This window comes from Carassius auratus, chromosome 19, assembly GCF_003368295.1.
Source record: "Carassius auratus strain Wakin chromosome 19, ASM336829v1, whole genome shotgun sequence".
NCBI classification, from domain to species: domain Eukaryota; kingdom Metazoa; phylum Chordata; class Actinopteri; order Cypriniformes; family Cyprinidae; genus Carassius; species Carassius auratus.
The window spans coordinates 2,411,960-2,432,307 of NC_039261.1; the positions used below are offsets into that span (position 1 = coordinate 2,411,960).

Here is a 20,348-nt window from a genome sequence, read left to right on the forward strand (position 1 = left end):
TCAGTGTGTCTTTAGTTGGACTACACAGTTAGCAGACCTTAAGAATATAGAAAAAGTATGATTGCAGGCTGTTATTAGTCCATAATCATGTAACTGTATTTGTAATCAAGTTAGCATGAAAAAAATGTATTTCAAATATATCTTAACATATTTATTTTCACTAGGGATCTGGAGTAAACCTTTCATAGATCATTCAATTCTGAATCGATACACTGATGCATCAGCCCAATGAGCAGCTCCTTCTACAGCGGTCTGTGATGAAGGCTGTGTGAGACTGAACCACAGATGTCCTTCATCCGTCCTGGAGCAGGTGATGTCCCACACTCCTGTGTCTGACACAGCTTCTGAGCGACGGAGGCTTTCACCTGAAGCACCTAGTGCTCTTCTCATCTGTCTGCAGATAGCTCCTGGTGTCTCTGGTCCTCCTCCTGCCGTCACACCCTGAGCTTGTCTTCCAGCAGGAACATTTTAAAATGAAATATTCTCCAGAGGGTCACCCAGGTATCAGAGGTTTAGCCGGCTTCCAGAGTAAGCGTCCAGCTCAGATAAAACATGTTATTGTTGCTGCTGCTTCTTTTAAAGACAATCTGCTGTTCACACTCATCTTAAAATGTAGGCATTCAAGTCAATACTTTATTGAACATAATTCATATTGCAGTCATGGTGAACAAGTGTTATTTTTCAGTATACACAACAGAACTGTAAGACTGTACAGAAAGCCCTTCCCACCCATCCCCAGCAGGAGAACTACTCGAACATCAGGGTTCTCCTGTGGATCTGCTGGAGCTGCGGCCGGGTCAGTTCCTCAGCGCTAGCACAGTTGGTCCAGGGCCACGCTACACACGTCTGGGTTGGCGATCGTAAGAATGAGTGACTAGATGAATGTGTGTGAGTGGAGGCCGTTGGGATGAGTCCTCCAGCCTGGGTAATGAACAGGAGTGTAATGATCTGTCTCTGGGAGAGGAGGGAGAAATTAGCAGGTCAGTCTCTGTGGGTACCAGCACACTGGCTAAATATGACTGGATTCTGTGAGCAGCGATCCCCGTCTGTGAGCGGTCAGTGCGTCTCAGCGCATGTAAACCACAGATGCTTTCTGGGACGTGAGGGCCGGCCGCGTGGACTATTTGAGGCAGCGCTCGAAGTAGGTGGCTCCCACGTATCCTCCGCGCAGCGAGCGCTGGACGTTCTGCTCGAACAGACCCCGGTTGGTCTGCAGCACCTCCGCTGCCTCCTTGTTCAGAGGATCTTCAGGATTGGGCTCCTGCGGACGACACACACACCAGCTGGAGTCAACATCTGTGCCTCAAACACACAGAAACTCACTCGAGGAGATGAACCTACCAGGAACAGATACTGGAGTCCATATATGATGGAGTTAATGGTCAACACCGGCTTCCAGTCTTCTCTGAAACACAGAGAGTGATCACACACTGCATAGTGCACTAAAGTCAGTCTGAGCCCCAAATAAATGTAGAACAGCAGCTCATGTGTGAAACGTGTGTGTTTGGTCTCTCAGAAGATATGGGTATGGACTGGATATAGTGTAGCTACACAGACATCTGCTTGTGTTGAGCACAGCGCTCACAATCTCATTACATCTGAACAGCCGGTGTGTAGGAGTGCACACTATACCTCAAAATATTGAGACAGACGTTGCCTTCGAGGTCGATGTTGGGGTGATAGACCATGGTTTCACATTTGACTTTAGGAGGGTCGTGAGGGTATCCCTGTCCCACCTGAGAGACGATAACACACACGATCAGAAGATCAAGAACTAAAGACCAGGCTGACGAACAGGTGAAAGGATGTGCCTTTAGGATATTCTGAGCAGGTTTGGGTCACACTTTAGAGCTGTGTTTGTGACTTACTGCAGGACTGATACGAGTTACTGAGGAACTAACACAGATTCTTCATTAACTCTTCACTCACACTGTTAACTGTGTGTTAACTGATACGTGTGTTATACCATTTCATGATTGTGTTAAGTAACAGTTAGCTAAGGTTCAAGAAATATAACTATGAAGTAACTAGAACTGAACAGTTATACACAAATAATCACTATAATGATCCTGCTGTGGCCCACAAATCAAGTACTAGAGTAAAAGTACAGATACCCCAGTAAAATGTACCTCCAGTGAAGTTATGAGTAGAGCTGTTCGTTTTCAGTTACTTGAGTAAAGGACAAGTATAAAGTACTACTACAGTAACAACTCTGTTACAGTCCACTTATTAGCCTTTTAATGGAAATGAAATATGCATTTAGTTTTCTTCTAAACATTTAACTTTTGATTGTAAAATGTTTGTTAAAGTAGTTAAAATGTGGGCAGTATGCGTGTTAAAACCGAATAAAATATGCTGTATTAAGAAATGTTCTCATCTGAGCTGAAGTTGTGCCGTGTATTTTACAGAGTTTGATTACTTTGATAGGTTTAGAGTATGTCAGAATGATGTAGTAATTATTATTTACTTCACTTCAGAATACTGTCTCGGGTTTGAAATCAGATTAATAGAACAATTATTGATGGTTCAGAATAGGTCTTGCAGAATCATTTGATAACTCTTTATTAATTACTGTATTTTCACTTTCCCTCAATCCTTGCCCTACACACAGGGATATAATGAATGGTAATGTGGTATATAATGAGGAGGACACATACAGTACTGTATATAAGATATAAAAGAGCTAAGGTAAGTTATCACAAGACACTGGAGCGGTGCTGGGCTCCTGATTTCTCACAAAACACAACCACAGACCAATTCACTACACACACAAAACCTCTGGAAAACTAATCCTTTTTCACACTACTACTACTGCTAATAACATGTATACTGTATGAAGGGTCACAATTCAATCTTATTGTGTATAAATGTTCATTAGTAAAAACCTGATTCCAAAAAAGTTGGGACACTGTACAAATTGTGAGTTAAAAAGTAACGGAATAATTTACAAATCTCATTAACTTATATTTTATTCACAGTAGAATATAGATAACATCAAATGTTGAAAATGAGACATTCTGAAATGTCAAAAGTTGGGACAGATAACAATAAGAGGCCAGAAAAGTTCAATTGTCAATTGGGAACATGATTGGGTATAAAAGAGCCTCTCAGAGTGGCAGTGTCTCTCAGAAGTCAAGATGGGCAGAGGATCACCAATTCCTCCAATGCTGCGGCGAATAATACTGGAGCAATATCAGAAAGGAGCTTCTCAGAGACAAATTGCAAAGAGTTTGAAGATATCATCATCTACAGTGCATAATATCATCCATAGATTCAGAGAATCTGGAACAATCTCTGTGTGTAAGGGTCAAGGGTCAAAACCACACTGGATGCCCGTGATCTTCAGCTCTTAGACGGCACTGCATCACATACAGGAATGCTACTGTAATGGAGATCACAACATGGGCTCAGGAATACTTCCAGAAAACATTGTCAGTGAACACAATCCACCGTGACATTCACTGTTACCAGCTAAAACTCTATAGGTCAAGAAAGAAGCCGTATTTAAACATGATCCAGAAGCGCAGGTGTTTTCTCTGGGCCAGGGATCATTTAAAATGGACTGTGGCAAAGTGGAAACTGTTCTGTGGTCAGACGAATCAAAATGTGAAGATCTTTTTGGAAAACTGAGAGGCAATGTCATTCGGACTAAAGAGGACAAGGACAACCCAAGTTGTTATCGTTGCTCAGTTCAGAAGCTGCATCTCTGATGGTATGGTGTTGCATGAGTGTGTGTGGCATGGGCAGCTTACACATCTGGAAAGATGAGCTCCATCAATGCTGAAAGGTATATACAAGTTCTAGAACAACATATGCTCCCATCCAGACCTCGTCTCTTTCAGGGAAGAACTTGCATTTTCCAACATGACAATGCCAGACCACATACTGCATCAACTACAACATCATGACTGTGTAGAAGAAGAATCTGGGTCTGAAATGACCAGCCTGCAGTCCAGATCTTTCACCCATAGAAAACATCTGGTGCATCATAAAGAGGAAGATGTGATGAAGAAGACCTAAGACAGTTGAGTAACTAGAAGCCTGTATTAGACAAGAATGGGACAACATTCCTATTCCTAAACTTGAGCAGCTTGTCTCCTCAGTCCCCAGACGTTTGCAGACTGTTATAACAAGAAGAGGAGATGCCATACAGTGGTAAACATGGGCTTGTCCCAACTATTTCTTATATGTGATGATGCCATGAAATTTAAAATCAACTTATTTTTCCCTTAAAATTATACATTTTCTCATTTTAAACGTTTGATATGTCATCTATGTTGTATTCTGAATAAAATATTGACATTTGAAACTTCCACATCATTGCATTCAGTTTTTATTCACAATTTGTACAGTGTCCCAACTTTTATTAAATCGGGTTTGTAGTTACTTCATATTTGTTTTTCTTGAACCCTGAATGACAGAATACATTAGTTATTGATTAGCTAACTAATACTTAACACAATCATGAAATTATTTAACATACTGATTAGTAAACACATCTTCCTTAGTTAACAGTAGTGAGTGAAGTGTTACTGAAGAATCTCTGTTAGTTCTTCAGTAAGAAACAGTGTTAGCCAGGGTTCAGCTTGTGTGTGTTTTCCTGATCTGACTGAAGACTTTCCCCAGGCTTCTTCTGAGTACACTACACACTCACACACACACACACACACACACACACACAGTTCTCAAGCTCTCTCTCATTAGATGTCCACAGACCCAGAGGTGCTGTTTACCTTAAAACTGAAGACAAATTTCCCACCTTTATAGAAACCCTGCAGAAGAAGAAGAGAGAAGCTGATAAATGAACTACATCAGAGAGAGCCGCAGCACAGATCACAAGAGACTCAAAGATAGCAGATATCACAACAGACTGCTGCTGAAAAACTGGATTAAGAGCTGCACGCTTCTGATAAACACCAGGGCTGGCTCTCAAATCAACTCCTTCCATTCCATATTCAATTAGCATTCTCCATTCAACTCAATCAATATAGATATAATACAAAACATTAGGAGCCAACCTGTGCATTAAACTCTCTTATCTTAGATACACTTGGGTACATTAAAACAGAACCCATCTGATATATCAAAGATAAAATAATCATACAAAAAAAAGAAATCAACCACATTTTTAAAAACGATTACCGTATTTTTCGGACTATAAGTCGCACCTGAGTATAAGTCGCATCAGTCCAAAAATATGTCATGATGAGGAAAAAACATATATAAGTCGCACTGGACTACAAGTTGCATTTATTCAGAACCAAGAGGTCACATGACCGTCTCCAGCCTCGAGAGGGCGCTCTATGTGTTCAGTGTAGACTACAGGAGAACTGAGCAGCACAGAGCGCCCTCCGGCGGCTGCAGACGGTCATGTGACCTCTTGGTTCATTTGTCTTGGTTCATGTCAAATTAATTTAGATAACTCACACCTGACTATAAGTCGCAGGACCAGCCAAACTATGAAAAAAGTGCGACTTATAGTCCGGAAAATATGGTAATCAAAATGTTTTTTTGTTTTTTTATCCAGCCCTAATAAACATGTCTTTTGATAAGAGCTGTAGTTTTCTGGCCTTTCTGAAGGGAGAATAAATCGGACAACGAAACCAAATGTGCTGGGACTTGACTGATGCTTCAGAATGAAGGCTAGCGTCTGACTGTGGTGTTCAGCTCTGGGTTCAGTGCTCACCTCGTCCGGGGAGATGAGGAGCTTGAAGCTGAGCAGGTCGTCCTGGTCGGGGAACACCATCTCACACGTCTTCGGCAGGTTCAGCTCGTTGATGTCTGACACACAGAAACAGCAGCAGCATTACTTCAGCTTCCACACACACACACACACACGTGATGCTATGAAGGTTTAGTTATGACCGTTCGGCCCGGAGACACAACCCTTGACTGAGAGTGGGATTTCTGCTCTGTACATAGACTGATTTAAGTGCCTTTTTATAGGATTTCTGTGAGCCGCAGAAGCCCTGATTATAGATATGTTCCTCATGTTTCAAATCAGTCCACTTCCCGTGCATTCACATTGCCGCGGAGGTGTTGGATGGACATGATCGTGATAGAGAAGATGTGTTAGCATGCATGTTTATAGAAGAGTGAATCTGACAGGTATGCTGTGGTTCAACTGAGTTCTGCAGTACAAATGGAGAATATCGAGCGCTGTTTCCCATGAATGCTGGGGATGTTATGCAGTGTTTTCCAGCACCTGGCAACCCGGGGTGTAGAGACACTATTGGGTGAGGAGTCAGTGGGCGGAGTCACAGACCACACCACACACAGAGCTTCAGCACTCAACACACATCTCAGCAGAGTAATGATGCAGAAAACCTCTGAACCTATCTGCACGTGTGCTTTAGTACAGGCACAAACTCACAACACCTTTAAACAACATTAATCAATGACCATCTGGACCAACTGATCAATAATTCACATTCAGAATGCTAAACAACTGCTACTTTGACTCTTTCCTGATAAAAACTGTGAAAGTGTTTCATTAAAGCTCCCTAAACACTGTAAAATGTTAAACCACAGCCACACCGTTATTAAATGTCCTGAATTAAGAAATGAACTCTGAATGAGGGAAGTAAAGTCTTGACATCTGGCGACCGTGATGCTTGTTACTAATACAGAACTACAAATGCAAATAGCAACTAAAAATTTACATCTTCAGGATTTTTCCTGAACATTTTCCAACTAACTTTCTCAGTTGGCTGCACGAGCACATATTTTATAATCTTTTTTTGCGCTACAACATGAGATTAATCGATGCGTGTGTTATCATGGTTTATAGTTAGTTACTGGAAACAACAGTGGTTAACAAGCTGAGCTTTAAGGGCTTTCACTTTCAATTTCATAATCTGTCACTTTTTACAAGACGAGATAATTGTCTATTTTGCTTACATACACCTTTTACTTTTTAAGACTAAAACAAAAGAGAGATTCATTGTTATTCTTAATTAAAAAGCACAACAATCAAACAATGACAGACTAACTTAAAAACAAGGTTTATTCACAAAACAAATAAGATGGAGCACTGCATACACCACATGCTGTATTATAGACTCACTAATGACAAAACGTTTAGAAACCACGAGGACTAAATAAATCAGAGAGAGCCTGCAAGGCGTAACGTGAGGGAAACAGCAAAGATTACGCTTTATTAAAGGAAAACAAGAAGAAAAGTCCCACTAAACCTGCTGTTGGTGATGGTGCTCTCTGGTCTTTAACTTGAAAACCCTCTGAGTGCTGAGGCTCTGTGTCTCATGCTTTCAGCCTCGTCGGCCATGTTTCTTCTCATATACAACAGAAATGGCACAAGGAAGATACTCGAGCAAACAGCTGGAGCTTTCAAACAGAGAAGAACTTAAGACTGCAGCTTTACACGGACAGTTCACCCAAAAATGTTGTTTTCTTATGCTGAACATAGAAGATATTCGAAGACTGCTGGGAATCTGTTCCTCATTCAATGTCTATTCCTCTCAAATGATAACGCCTCTAAAAGCACAGAAAAAGAGTTGTTTCTGACATGAATCCTGTTATTTTCTGGTTTATATGAAGAGGCCGTGGTTCACACAAACACGGAGCTCATCGTGCAGCAGGTCAGTGGTGTGTGTGTGGTGTGTGTAAATCTGTTGATGTAAAGCGAGCGAACAGTCAAACAGTCGGTGTTGCAATTGACTTCCATAGTATGTTTTTATTCCTGCTATGAAAGAGAAGGTCAACCACCAACTGTTTGATTACCAGCAACCTTCAAAATATATTCTATGTTCAACAAAAGAAAGCAACTCATACAGGTTTGAAACGACATGACGGTATGATTGTCCCATTTAATGACTTGTTAACTACTTAATTTAGTTGTCCCTAAACGCACATTCAGAAGGAGTATCAGGAGTATCAGGAGTATCAGAGACGACGGAGCTTTACGAGTAAACCTACGCTTCAGAAACACGCTCTATTTACACCACACACACCACAGACCTGCTGCACGATGAGCTCAGTGTTTGTGTGAACCACGACCTCTTTATATAAACCAGAAAATAACAGGATTCATGTCAGAAACACCTGGGTTTCTGTACTTCTAGAGGCATTAACATTTGAGTGGAATAGACATTGAATGAGGAACAGAAATCTCTGATGTCTTATTAAAACGCCCTCAATTTGTGTTGTGAAGATAGATGAAAGGTAGAGTCAATGCAGACAGAGTGCTCATTTTTAGGGTGACTGTAATGTTAGAGTCAGTGGTGAGCAGGTTTGCTCCAGTCGTCTCTTCACTGAACTGTCAGGAGTCCAGCACATGAACAAGCCGACAGACCTCCCTCACAGAAGCCCACATGTGTCTGGGCCTGACTCCGAACACACATCTGTCCGTGCATGACTCCGAACACACATCTGTCCGTGCGTGACTCCGAACACACATCTGTCCGGGCCTGACTCCGAACACACATCTGTGCGGGCCTGACTCCGAACACACATCTGTCCGTGCGTGGCTCCGAACACACATGTGTCTGGGCCTGACTCCGAACACACATCTGTCCGGGCCTGACTCCGAACACACATCTGTCCGGGCCTGACTCCGAACACACATCTGTCTGGGCCTGACTCCGAACACACATCTGTCCGTGCGTGGATCCGAACACACATCTGTGCGGGAGTGACTCCGAACACACATCTGTGCGGGCGTGACTCCGAACACACATCTGTGCGGGCGTGACTCCGAACACACATCTGTGCGGGCGTGACTCCGAACACACATCTGTGCGGGCGTGGCTCCGAACACACATCTGTGCGGGCGTGACTCCGAACACACATCTGTCCGGGCCTGACTCCGAACACACATCTGTGCGGGCCTGACTCCGAACACACATCTGTCCGTGCGTGGCTCCGAACACACATGTGTCTGGGCCTGACTCCGAACACACATCTGTCCGGGCCTGACTCCGAACACACATCTGTCCGGGCCTGACTCCGAACACACATCTGTCTGGGCCTGACTCCGAACACACATCTGTCCGTGCGTGGATCCGAACACACATCTGTGCGGGAGTGACTCCGAACACACATCTGTGCGGGCGTGACTCCGAACACACATCTGTGCGGGCGTGACTCCGAACACACATCTGTGCGGGCGTGACTCCGAACACACATCTGTGCGGGCGTGGCTCCGAACACACATCTGTGCGGGCGTGACTCCGAACACACATCTGTCCGTGCGTGGCTCCGAACACACATGTGTCTGGGCCTGACTCCGAACACACATCTGTCCGGGCCTGACTCCGAACACACATCTGTCCGGGCCTGACTCCGAACACACATCTGTCCGTGCGTGGCTCCGAACACACATCTGTCCGTGCGTGGCTCCGAACACACATCTGTCTGGGCCTGACTCCGAACACACATCTGTCCGTGCGTGGATCCGAACACACATCTGTGCGGGCGTGACTCCGAACACACATCTGTGCGGGCGTGACTCCGAACACACATCTGTGCGGGCGTGACTCCGAACACACATCTGTGCGGGCGTGGCTCCGAACACACATCTGTGCGGGCGTGACTCCGAACACACATCTGTCCGTGCGTGGCTCCGAACACACATGTGTCTGGGCCTGACTCCGAACACACATCTGTCCGGGCCTGACTCCGAACACACATCTGTCCGGGCCTGACTCCGAACACACATCTGTCCGTGCGTGGCTCCGAACACACATCTGTCCGTGCGTGGCTCCGAACACACATCTGTGCGGGCCTGACTCCGAACACACATCTGTGCGGGCGTGACTCCGAACACACATCTGTCCGTGCATGACTCCGAACACACATCTGTCCGGGCGTGACTCCGAACACACATCTGTCCGGGCGTGACTCCGAACACACATGTGTCTGGGCCTGACTCCGAACACACATCTGTGCGGGCCTGACTCCGAACACACATCTGTCCGGGCCTGACTCCGAACACACATCTGTCCGTGCGTGGATCCGAACACACATCTGTGCGGGAATGACTCCGAACACACATCTGTGCGGGCGTGACTCCGAACACACATCTGTGCGGGCGTGACTCCGAACACACATCTGTCCGGGCCTGACTCCGAACACACATGTGTCTGGGCCTGACTCCGAACACACATCTGTCCGGGCCTGACTCCGAACACACATCTGTCCGGGCCTGACTCCGAACACACATCTGTCCGTGCGTGGCTCCGAACACACATCTGTCCGTGCGTGGCTCCGAACACACATCTGTGCGGGCCTGACTCCGAACACACATCTGTGCGGGCGTGACTCCGAACACACATCTGTCCGGGCGTGACTCCGAACACACATCTGTCCGGGCGTGACTCCGAACACACATCTGTCCGGGCGTGACTCCGAACACACATCTGTGCGGGCGTGACTCCGAACACACATCTGTCCGGGCGTGACTCCGAACACACATCTGTCCGGGCGTGACTCCGAACACACATCTGTCCGGGCGTGACTCCGAACACACATCTGTCCGGGCGTGACTCCGAACACACATCTGTCGGGGCGTGACTCCGAACACACATCTGTCCGGGCGTGACTCCGAACACACATCTGTGCGGGCGTGACTCCGAACACACATCTGTTGGGGCGTGACTCCGAACACACATCTGTGCGGGCGTGACTCCGAACACACATCTGTCTGGGCGTGACTCCGAACACACATCTGTCCGGGCGTGACTCCGAACACACATCTGTGCGGGCGTGACTCCGAACACACATCTGTCCGTGCGTGGCTCCGAACACACATGTGTCTGGGCCTGACTCCGAACACACATCTGTCCGGGCCTGACTCCGAACACACATCTGTCCGGGCCTGACTCCGAACACACATCTGTCCGTGCGTGGCTCCGAACACACATCTGCCCGTGCATGGCTCTGAACACACATCTGTCCAGGCGTGACTCCGAACACACATCTGCCCGTGCGTGACTCCGAACACACATCTGTCCGTGCGTGGCTCCGAACACACATGTGTCTGGGCCTGACTCCGAACACACATCTGTCCGGGCCTGACTCCGAACACACATCTGTCCGGGCCTGACTCCGAACACACATCTGTCCGTGCGTGGCTCCGAACACACATCTGTCCGTGCGTGGCTCCGAACACACATCTGTGCGGGCCTGACTCCGAACACACATCTGTGCGGGCGTGACTCCGAACACACATCTGTCCGGGCGTGACTCCGAACACACATCTGTCCGGGCGTGACTCCGAACACACATCTGTGCGGGCGTGACTCCGAACACACATCTGTCCAGGCGTGACTCCGAACACACATCTGTCCGGGCGTGACTCCGAACACACATCTGTGCGGGCGTGACTCCGAACACACATCTGTGCGGGCGTGACTCCGAACACACATCTGTCGGGGCGTGACTCCGAACACACATCTGTCCGGGCCTGACTCCGAACACACATCTGTCCAGGCGTGACTCCGAACACACATCTGTCCGGGCGTGACTCCGAACACACATCTGTCCGTGCGTGGATCCGAACACACATCTGTCCGTGCGTGGCTCCGAACACACATCTGTCCGTGCATGGCTCCGAACACACATCTACCGGTGCATGGCTCCGAACACACATCTGTGCGGGAGTGACTCCGAACACACATCTGTCCGGGCCTGACTCCGAACACACATCTGTGCGGGCGTGACTCCGAACACACATCTGTCCGGGCGTGGCTCCGAACACACATCTGTCCGTGCATGGCTCCGAACACACATCTGTGCGGGCGTGACTCCGAACACACATCTGTCCAGGCGTGACTCCGAACACACATCTGTCTGGGCGTGACTCCGAACACACATCTGTCCAGGCGTGACTCCGAACACACATCTGTCCGGGCGTGACTCCGAACACACATCTGTCCGTGCGTGGATCCGAACACACATCTGTCCGTGCGTGGCTCCGAACACACATCTGTCCGTGCATGGCTCCGAACACACATCTACCCGTGCATGGCTCCAAACACACATCTGTGCGGGAGTGACTCCGAACACACATCTGTGCGGGCGTGACTCCGAACACACATCTGTCCAGGCGTGACTCCGAACACACATCTGTCCAGGCGTGACTCCGAACACACATCTGCCCGTGCGTGGCTCCGAACACACATCTGCCCGGGTGTGACTCTGTACACACATCTGTCGAGTTGTTGCTCCGAACACAACTATCCGGGCGTGACTCCGAACACACATCTGTGCGGGCGTGACTTCGAACACACATCTGTCCGGGCCTGACTCCGAACACATCTGTCCGGGCGTGACTTCGAACACACATCTGTCCGGGCCTGACTCCGAACACATCTGTCTGGGCATGACTCCGAACACACATCCGTCCGGGCCTGACTCCGAACACATCTGTCTGGGCGTGACTCCGAACACAAATCTGTCCGGGCGTGGCTCCGAACACACATCTGTCCGTGCGTGGCTCCGAACACACATCTGCCTGGGCGTGACTCCGAACACACATCTGTGCGGGCGTGACTCCGAACACACATCTGTCCGGGCGTGACTCCGAACACACATCTGTCCGGGCGTGACTACGAACACACATCTGTCCGGGCCTGACTTCGAACACACATCTGTCCGGGCCTGACTCCGAACACATCTGTCTGGGCGTGACTCCGAACACAAATCTGTCCGGGCGTGACTCCGAACACACATCTGTGCGGGCGTGACTCCGAACACACATCTGTCCGGGCGTGACTCCGAACACACATGTGTCCGGGCGTGACTACGAACACACATCTGTGCGGGCGTGACTCCGAACACACATCTGTCCGGGCCTGACTCCGAACACATCTGTCCGGGCGTGACTCCGAACACAAATCTGTCCGGGCGTGACTCCGAACACACATCTGTCCGGGCGTGACTCCGAACACACATCTGTCCGGGCGTGACTACGAACACACATCTGTCCGGGCGTGACTCCGAACACACATCTGTCCGGGCGTGACTCCGAACACATCTGTCCGGGCGTGATTCCGAACACACATCTGTCCGGGCGTGACTCCGAACACAAATCTGTCCGGGCGTGACTCCGAACACAAATCTGTCCGGGCGTGACTCCGAACACACATCTGTCCGGGCGTGACTCCGAACACACATCTGTGCGGGCGTGACTCCGAACACACATCTGTGCGGGCGTGACTCCGAACACACATCTGTCGGGGCGTGACTCCGAACACACATCTGTGCGGGCGTGACTCCGAACACACATCTGTGCGGGCGTGACTCCGAACACACATCTGTGCGGGCGTGACTCCGAACACACATCTGTGCGGGCGTGACTCCGAACACACATCTGTCCGGGTGTGACTCCGAACACACATCTGTGCGGGCGTGACTCCGAACACACATCTGTGCGGGCGTGACTCCGAACACACATCTGTCCGGGCGTGACTCCGAACACACATCTGTGCGGGCGTGACTCCGAACACACATCTGTCCGGGCGTGACTCCGAACACACATCTGTCCGGGCGTGACTCCGAACACACATCTGTGCGGGCGTGACTCCGAACACACATCTGTCCGGGCGTGACTCCGAACACACATCTGTCCGGGCGTGACTCCGAACACACATCTGTCCGGGCGTGACTCCGAACACACATCTGTCCGGGCGTGACTCCGAACACACATCTGTGCGGGCGTGACTCCGAACACACATCTGTGCGGGCGTGACTCCGAACACACATCTGTCCGGGCGTGACTCCGAACACACATCTGTGCGGGCGCGACTCCGAACACACATCTGTCGGGGCGTGACTCCGAACACACATCTGTCCGGGCGTGACTCCGAACACACATCTGTCCGGGCGTGACTCCGAACACACATCTGTCCGGGCGTGACTCCGAACACACATCTGTGCGGGCGTGACTCCGAACACACATCTGTGCGGGCGTGACTCCGAACACACATCTGTCCGGGCGTGACTCCGAACACACATCTGTCCGGGCGTGACTCCGAACACACATCTGTCTGGGCGTGACTCCGAACACACATCTGTCCAGGCGTGACTCCGAACACACATCTGTCGGGGCGTGACTCCGAGCACACATCTGTGCGGGCGTGACTCCGAACACACATCTGTGCGGGCGTGACTCCGAACACACATCTGTCCGGGTGTGACTCCGAACACACATCTGTGCGGGCGTGACTCCGAACACACATCTGTGCGGGCGTGACTCCGAACACACATCTGTCCGGGCGTGACTCCGAACACACATCTGTGCGGGCGTGACTCCGAACACACATCTGTCCGGGCGTGACTCCGAACACACATCTGTCCGGGCGTGACTCCGAACACACATCTGTGCGGGCGTGACTCCGAACACACATCTGTCCGGGCGTGACTCCGAACACACATCTGTCCGGGCGTGACTCCGAACACACATCTGTCCGGGCGTGACTCCGAACACACATCTGTCCGGGCGTGACTCCGAACACACATCTGTGCGGGCGTGACTCCGAACACACATCTGTGCGGGCGTGACTCCGAACACACATCTGTCCGGGCGTGACTCCGAACACACATCTGTGCGGGCGCGACTCCGAACACACATCTGTCGGGGCGTGACTCCGAACACACATCTGTCCGGGCGTGACTCCGAACACACATCTGTCCGGGCGTGACTCCGAACACACATCTGTCCGGGCGTGACTCCGAACACACATCTGTGCGGGCGTGACTCCGAACACACATCTGTGCGGGCGTGACTCCGAACACACATCTGTCCGGGCGTGACTCCGAACACACATCTGTCGGGGCGTGACTCCGAACACACATCTGTCTGGGCGTGACTCCGAACACACATCTGTGCGGGCGTGACTCCGAACACACATCTGTCCAGGCGTGACTCCGAACACACATCTGTCCGGGCGTGACTCCGAACACACATCTGTCTGGGCGTGACTCCGAACACACATCTGTCCGTGCGTGGATCCGAACACACATCTGTCCGTGCGTGGCTCCGAACACACATCTGTCCGGGCGTGACTCCGAACACACATCTGTCTGGGCGTGACTCCGAACACACATCTGTGCGGGCGTGACTCCGAACACACATCTGTCGGGGCGTGACTCCGAACACACATCTGTGCGGGCGTGACTCCGAACACACATCTGTCCGGGCGTGACTCCGAACACACATCTGTCCGGGCCTGACTCCGAACACACATCTGTCCGGGCGTGACTCCGAACACACATCTGTCTGGGCGTGACTCCGAACACACATCTGTCCAGGCGTGACTCCGAACACACATCTGTCTTGATGGGCTGAGATCTGATACTCTAGGCCTCAATGTTATGACTGAGAATGAAGCTCGTTAGTTTGCTCTGACAGAAAACCAGCGTTTCTCCCGTGATGTGTGACTTTAGACAGGAGCTTCACTCTCTGCGACTGCTCTGAAGTCTCCAAACATCGAGTATATAATAACAATAAAACAGCGCAGTCTAACTAAAGAGTGCGCTCAAATATGTTAGCTAGCTCGGCGGCTAATTTTAGTTTCGCTGTCCTCCTTCACTCCTCATCGTTTCGAGAAGATGTCTGTAAACGGTGTGTCCTGAGAGCCCGAGCGAGCTGCAGTGTGTGTGTGTGTGTGTGTGTGTGTGTCTGATAGAGAGATGAATACAGGCTCGTACCCTTCTGTATCCGCAGCTGGGCCGCGCTCGCCTTCTTCCCGCCGGCTCCGGCTCGCGCTCCTCCCGCAGACTCCTCGTCCTTCTTCTGCTGCTTCAGCGAGAAAAGCTTGATCATCTTCGCTCTGTTCTGCGCTAACACACGCCTGAGCCCGTCTGGCCGGATCCGACGACACTGCTGTGTTTACAGAGACTGTGCGGATGAGGGACGTGTTTAACAGCCGCCGTAGAGAAGCCGCTGTGTGTGTGTGTGTGTGTGTGTGTGTGTTAGCTGCTAATGCTAGTCATCTGACTCCGCTCACACTTACTCAAACTCTGCTTCGATACCTTGCTTACTGTTGTTATTATTATTAGGATTATTATTGCTGCTGCTGTCTGTGTTGATTTGAAAGCACGAGTGCTGTCAAACGATTAATCGCATCCAAAATAAAAGTTTTTGTTTACATAATATGTGTGTTCTGTGTATATTATATACAATTTATATATATATATATATATATATATATATATATATATATATATATATATATATATTTACATGTATATACACTTATATTCTTGTTTTTTTATATTATATATAAATATATTTAATATCAAAAAATATTCAAAGTTAAACAAAAATAATAAATATATTATTATTATATATGTTTATATGTACATAAACATACACAGTATGCACAGTACAGACCAAAAGTTTGGAAACATGACTATTTTTTATGTTTTTGAAATAAGTTTCTTCTGTTCATCAAGCCTGCATTTATTTGATCAAAAATACAGAAAAAAACAATAATATTGTGAAATATTATTACAACTTAAAATAATAGTTTTCTATTTGAATATACTTTAAAAATCATTTGTTCCTGTGAAGCAAAGCTGAATTTTCAGCATCATTCCTCCAGCTTCAGTGTCACATGTAACATCAGTCTATCACATGATCATTTAGAAATCATGCTAATATTCTGATTTATTATGAGTGTTGGAAACAGTTCTGCTGTCTAATATATTTGATCAATAAAAGGGTAAAAAGAACTGCATTTATTCAAAATAAAAAACATTTCTAATAATATATTCTAATAATATATTTTCTTTACTATCACTTTTTATCAATTTAACACATCCTTGCTGAATAAAAGTATTGACTTTATGAAAAAAGGGAAGAAAAAGAATTATTGACCCCAAATTACTGACCAGTAGTGTATATTGTTATTACAAAATATTTATATTTTAAAAATATAGCTTCTTCTCTTTTTTTTTTTTTTACTTTTTATTCATCAAAGTATCCTAAAAAGGTATCACATGTTCTGAAAAAATATGAAGCAGCAGAACTGTGTCCAGCTTTGATAATGAATCATCATATTAGAATGATTTCTAAAGGATCATGTGATAATGATCCTAAACATTCAGCTTTGCATCACAGAAGTAAATGATAATTTAAAGTATAATAAATTTAAAAACAATTATTTTAAATTGTAACAATATATCACAATATTAATTTTTTTCTGTATTTTTGATCAAATAAATGCAGGCTTGATGAGCAGAAGAAACTTCTTTCAAAAACATTAAAAATAGTAATGTTTCCAAACTTTTGGTCTGTACTGTATGTGTAAACAAAACTTTTATACTGGATGCGATCAATCGTTTGACAGCACCAAAACACTGTGTATTTTTATTTAATTAACGAATATAACATCTGAAACATTGTGCAATAAAAAAGCAATATTGTAACATTGAAACAGAATGTTTTGGGGAAGGGCCATAGTAGGGCACTAATGGACCACATTTCCCATGATGCCTTTCGGCTGTGACGAGTAGGCCGGGAGGAGCTTTCGTATTTATTTATTTTTTGTTTTTTTTATATTCCATATTTTGCATTTACCAGATGTATATATGTTTGTATGTGCGTGTTTGTCGGGGGCACGAGCGCAGTGTGCTGTGATGTGCTCGCGCTGATCTGCTCGCGCGGATCCACACTACAGCAGAGGAGCACAATAGAGAGAGCGAACAAAAGACACGTTTATCCGCGGATGCGCTTCTCTCTTCCAGTTCAGCCGAGTGTTTGGAATCACACGCGCCTGGAATATCGGCCCTCTGGGTCACAGACGAGGGTTTTCCAGACGGGAAGAGCCCTGTGATCCTCATATCTGAGGAGAAACCGAGCAGAAGCTGGACTCCTCGCCTCTCGTGGATGTGATGATGATGAAGATGGTGGTGGTTTAAGAGAGACTTTCGGGTGAACCTGAGAAAGGAGGCTGATAGGAGCAGGACAGTCGAGCGGAGAAACAAGGAAGCGATCTCTCTCTCTCTCCCTCTCGCAGGAAACATCAATCTAATGCTCGATCTAGGAGAATGCGTCTCCACGCGAGCAGGTGAGTGTCTGTGTGCTCAGCTCGTGTTCGGTCGTGTGTCTGATTGAGGCAGAACCAGTCCTCCCGGGTCAGTGTTAGTGAGGGAGGGAGGGAGGGAGGGAGTGCTAGCAGCGCCGCTGAGTGGACCTGCTAACCCATGCTAGCTCGGTCCCGGGCTCGGTCTCGGGTTCTCGCCGTGTGTTTGGCTGTATGAGAGGTAAACGCCAGCCCAGGCTCCTCACGGGCTGCTGTGGTCTGTGGTGGTTTCCGTGTAACGTTAGGCAGCAGTAGATCATGTGGAGCTGAGGAGCTAGCTAGCTGCTCGTGTTAGCTGTGCTCGCACTGAACTGTGCTGCTCGTGCTAAACCTCCCCAGCGTTAGTCCAGGTATGTCCTCTCTCGAGCCCTCCCGTGTTTCCAGTGCCTCTCAGCTCATCTTCCTGGGGTTCATGTAAGGCCCATATTTCACCTGACACTATATGATGCTGTAATTAAAGGAAATAACATGGCATCTAGCCAGAATTAGCACCAAAACACTGTAGATAGTAGAGTTTCTGTAATAAAACCAATGCAGCAATGACGTAAATAACAGCAATATGAAGAGCTATAATCACAGGGATGTCAGCTAAATGTCTGTCTGTGTCCGTGATAGTGAAAGTGTCATGTTCAGTGATGCCTTTAGCAGACACGTCTCTCTCAAATACATCACAACTCTCACATATCTACCTGTCTGGGTAACTCATGGGTCATAGTGTACTGTCATTATCTGAAAACATATTCACAATACTTCCACTATCATGCAAAAAGTGTTTTTTTTTTTTTATTGATTGCATATGTTTCTTCTTAAACCACTAAAATAAATACTTCAGTGCAGCATGATCTGTTTTCATGGTGCGTGTGTGTTCATCACACTGAAGACCCTCACAGCCCAGTTAATGACACTATATCTGAGGAGGATGTTGTTGTTGACTCCCGTTATCCAACACCACACAGAGCTATTAGTTCCTTACTGTAGCTGTCACACTTGTTAAAAGAATAATGGCTGGATTGCAATTGACTTATGGATGAAATTGCTTCGTGGAGGATCATATGACCAACACCTCACATTAAGATCCATGTCATTTTAATATATAGAGGTGCTCTGATAATATGGTGATCGTTGTTTTAAGGATGTGTTGTTCTCAAGTGTGTCGTGTGATTAAAGGGAGAGTTCACCCAACAAACAGCATTTACTCCCTGTCAGGACCTAGACCGGGTGACCCTGAAAGTCTCCCTGTGTTCTCACTGAATACTCCTGTTAAAGACAGAAAGCGCATAGTTTATTTTCTTTACTTTATAAAAACACAACGTTTTGTTGATATTGTGAGTGACCACAAATAAAAGACCCTTTGCCGTTCCGAATGATGCATTACTCTCACCTTTATGAGCTAAAATGACACGTAACCAATGAACCAAACTCAAGTGATCGCGATGGCATCTAGATGTCCTGAAAAAATACAATAATTAAAAACCAAATATAATCCCTTTGCCATTACATACCAAACCGAGCTAATTTAATATCTGAAACAGTAGTATAAGCTGTTTAGGGAGTGTTTGTCTGCTTCATTCAGACACAGTGAAGATCTGATCAGAATCAGTGTAGAGGGTCAAGTCTGGAGGATTCGGGTGCTCGAGAGAGTCCAGCTGGTTTAGACAAGGCCAGAGGTCAAGACCAAACTACTGGAGCTGGTCATCCGACGGTCATGTGACTAGAGCCCGACCCATATGGATTTTTGGGGGCCGATGCCGATGTTAACTCGAAAAGAGCCGATTTATAAGCCGATGTTTTGATTTTGAAAATAAACTGGATATTAGACCCATTTCCTATAAACTGCACTTACACAACATTCAATAGCAAAATATCTGCCTGTTCTATGTATGTGGGCTGTATGTACCATTTTCCAGAAAGGGTTAATGTTTTAAAAAAAGCTGTAGATTATGGTCTCAATGACTAAACAATTGCACATCAAAAGAATATATTTTTTAATGATCAGGTATGACCTATTACCTACTTATATTTAACCATATTATTACAACATTTTCCAGTTATGTCTGTAAAGCTGCTTTGAAACAATCTGTAAAATAGAAAAAAGCGTGTGTTCAGCTCACATTTATTTACATGTTCCCTGTGGTTTAATCATTTCTGATGCACCTACTGTAGTTACTATATTTGCTCTCACAGACACATTCACAACGGACCCGTATATCTTCTCTTCTTCTCTTTGTGCAGTCTGAATCAACACAGCGGTCGGGCTCTACATGTGACTGCAGTGGAGGATAGACCATAAGATATTGAGTT

The 20,348-nt window shown here is 47.1% G+C and overlaps 2 protein-coding genes across 2 annotated transcripts in view; one reads left to right on the forward strand and one right to left on the reverse strand.

Moving 5' to 3' along the window:
- Positions 1–612: 612 nt before the first annotated feature.
- On the reverse strand, positions 613–16,086 carry LOC113119134 (NEDD8-conjugating enzyme Ubc12-like). Its single transcript, XM_026288361.1, has 6 exons — positions 15,670–16,086; positions 5,687–5,781; positions 4,734–4,772; positions 1,633–1,736; positions 1,342–1,405; positions 613–1,261 (listed from the first exon to the last, which is right to left on the reverse strand). The coding sequence occupies exons 1-6, from the start codon at positions 15,782–15,784 to the stop codon at positions 1,121–1,123; spliced, it is 558 nt and encodes a 185-aa protein (XP_026144146.1). The 5' UTR covers positions 15,785–16,086; the 3' UTR covers positions 613–1,120.
- A 1,414-nt stretch (positions 16,087–17,500) lies between these two features.
- The window catches only part of fbxl19 (F-box and leucine rich repeat protein 19), a 31,424-nt gene continuing 28,576 nt past the window's right edge, over positions 17,501–20,348 (forward strand). The window contains exon 1 of the mRNA XM_026288363.1: positions 17,501–18,032. The gene's annotated coding sequence lies outside the window, so the exon portion shown is untranslated. The remainder of the gene's footprint in view (positions 18,033–20,348) is intronic.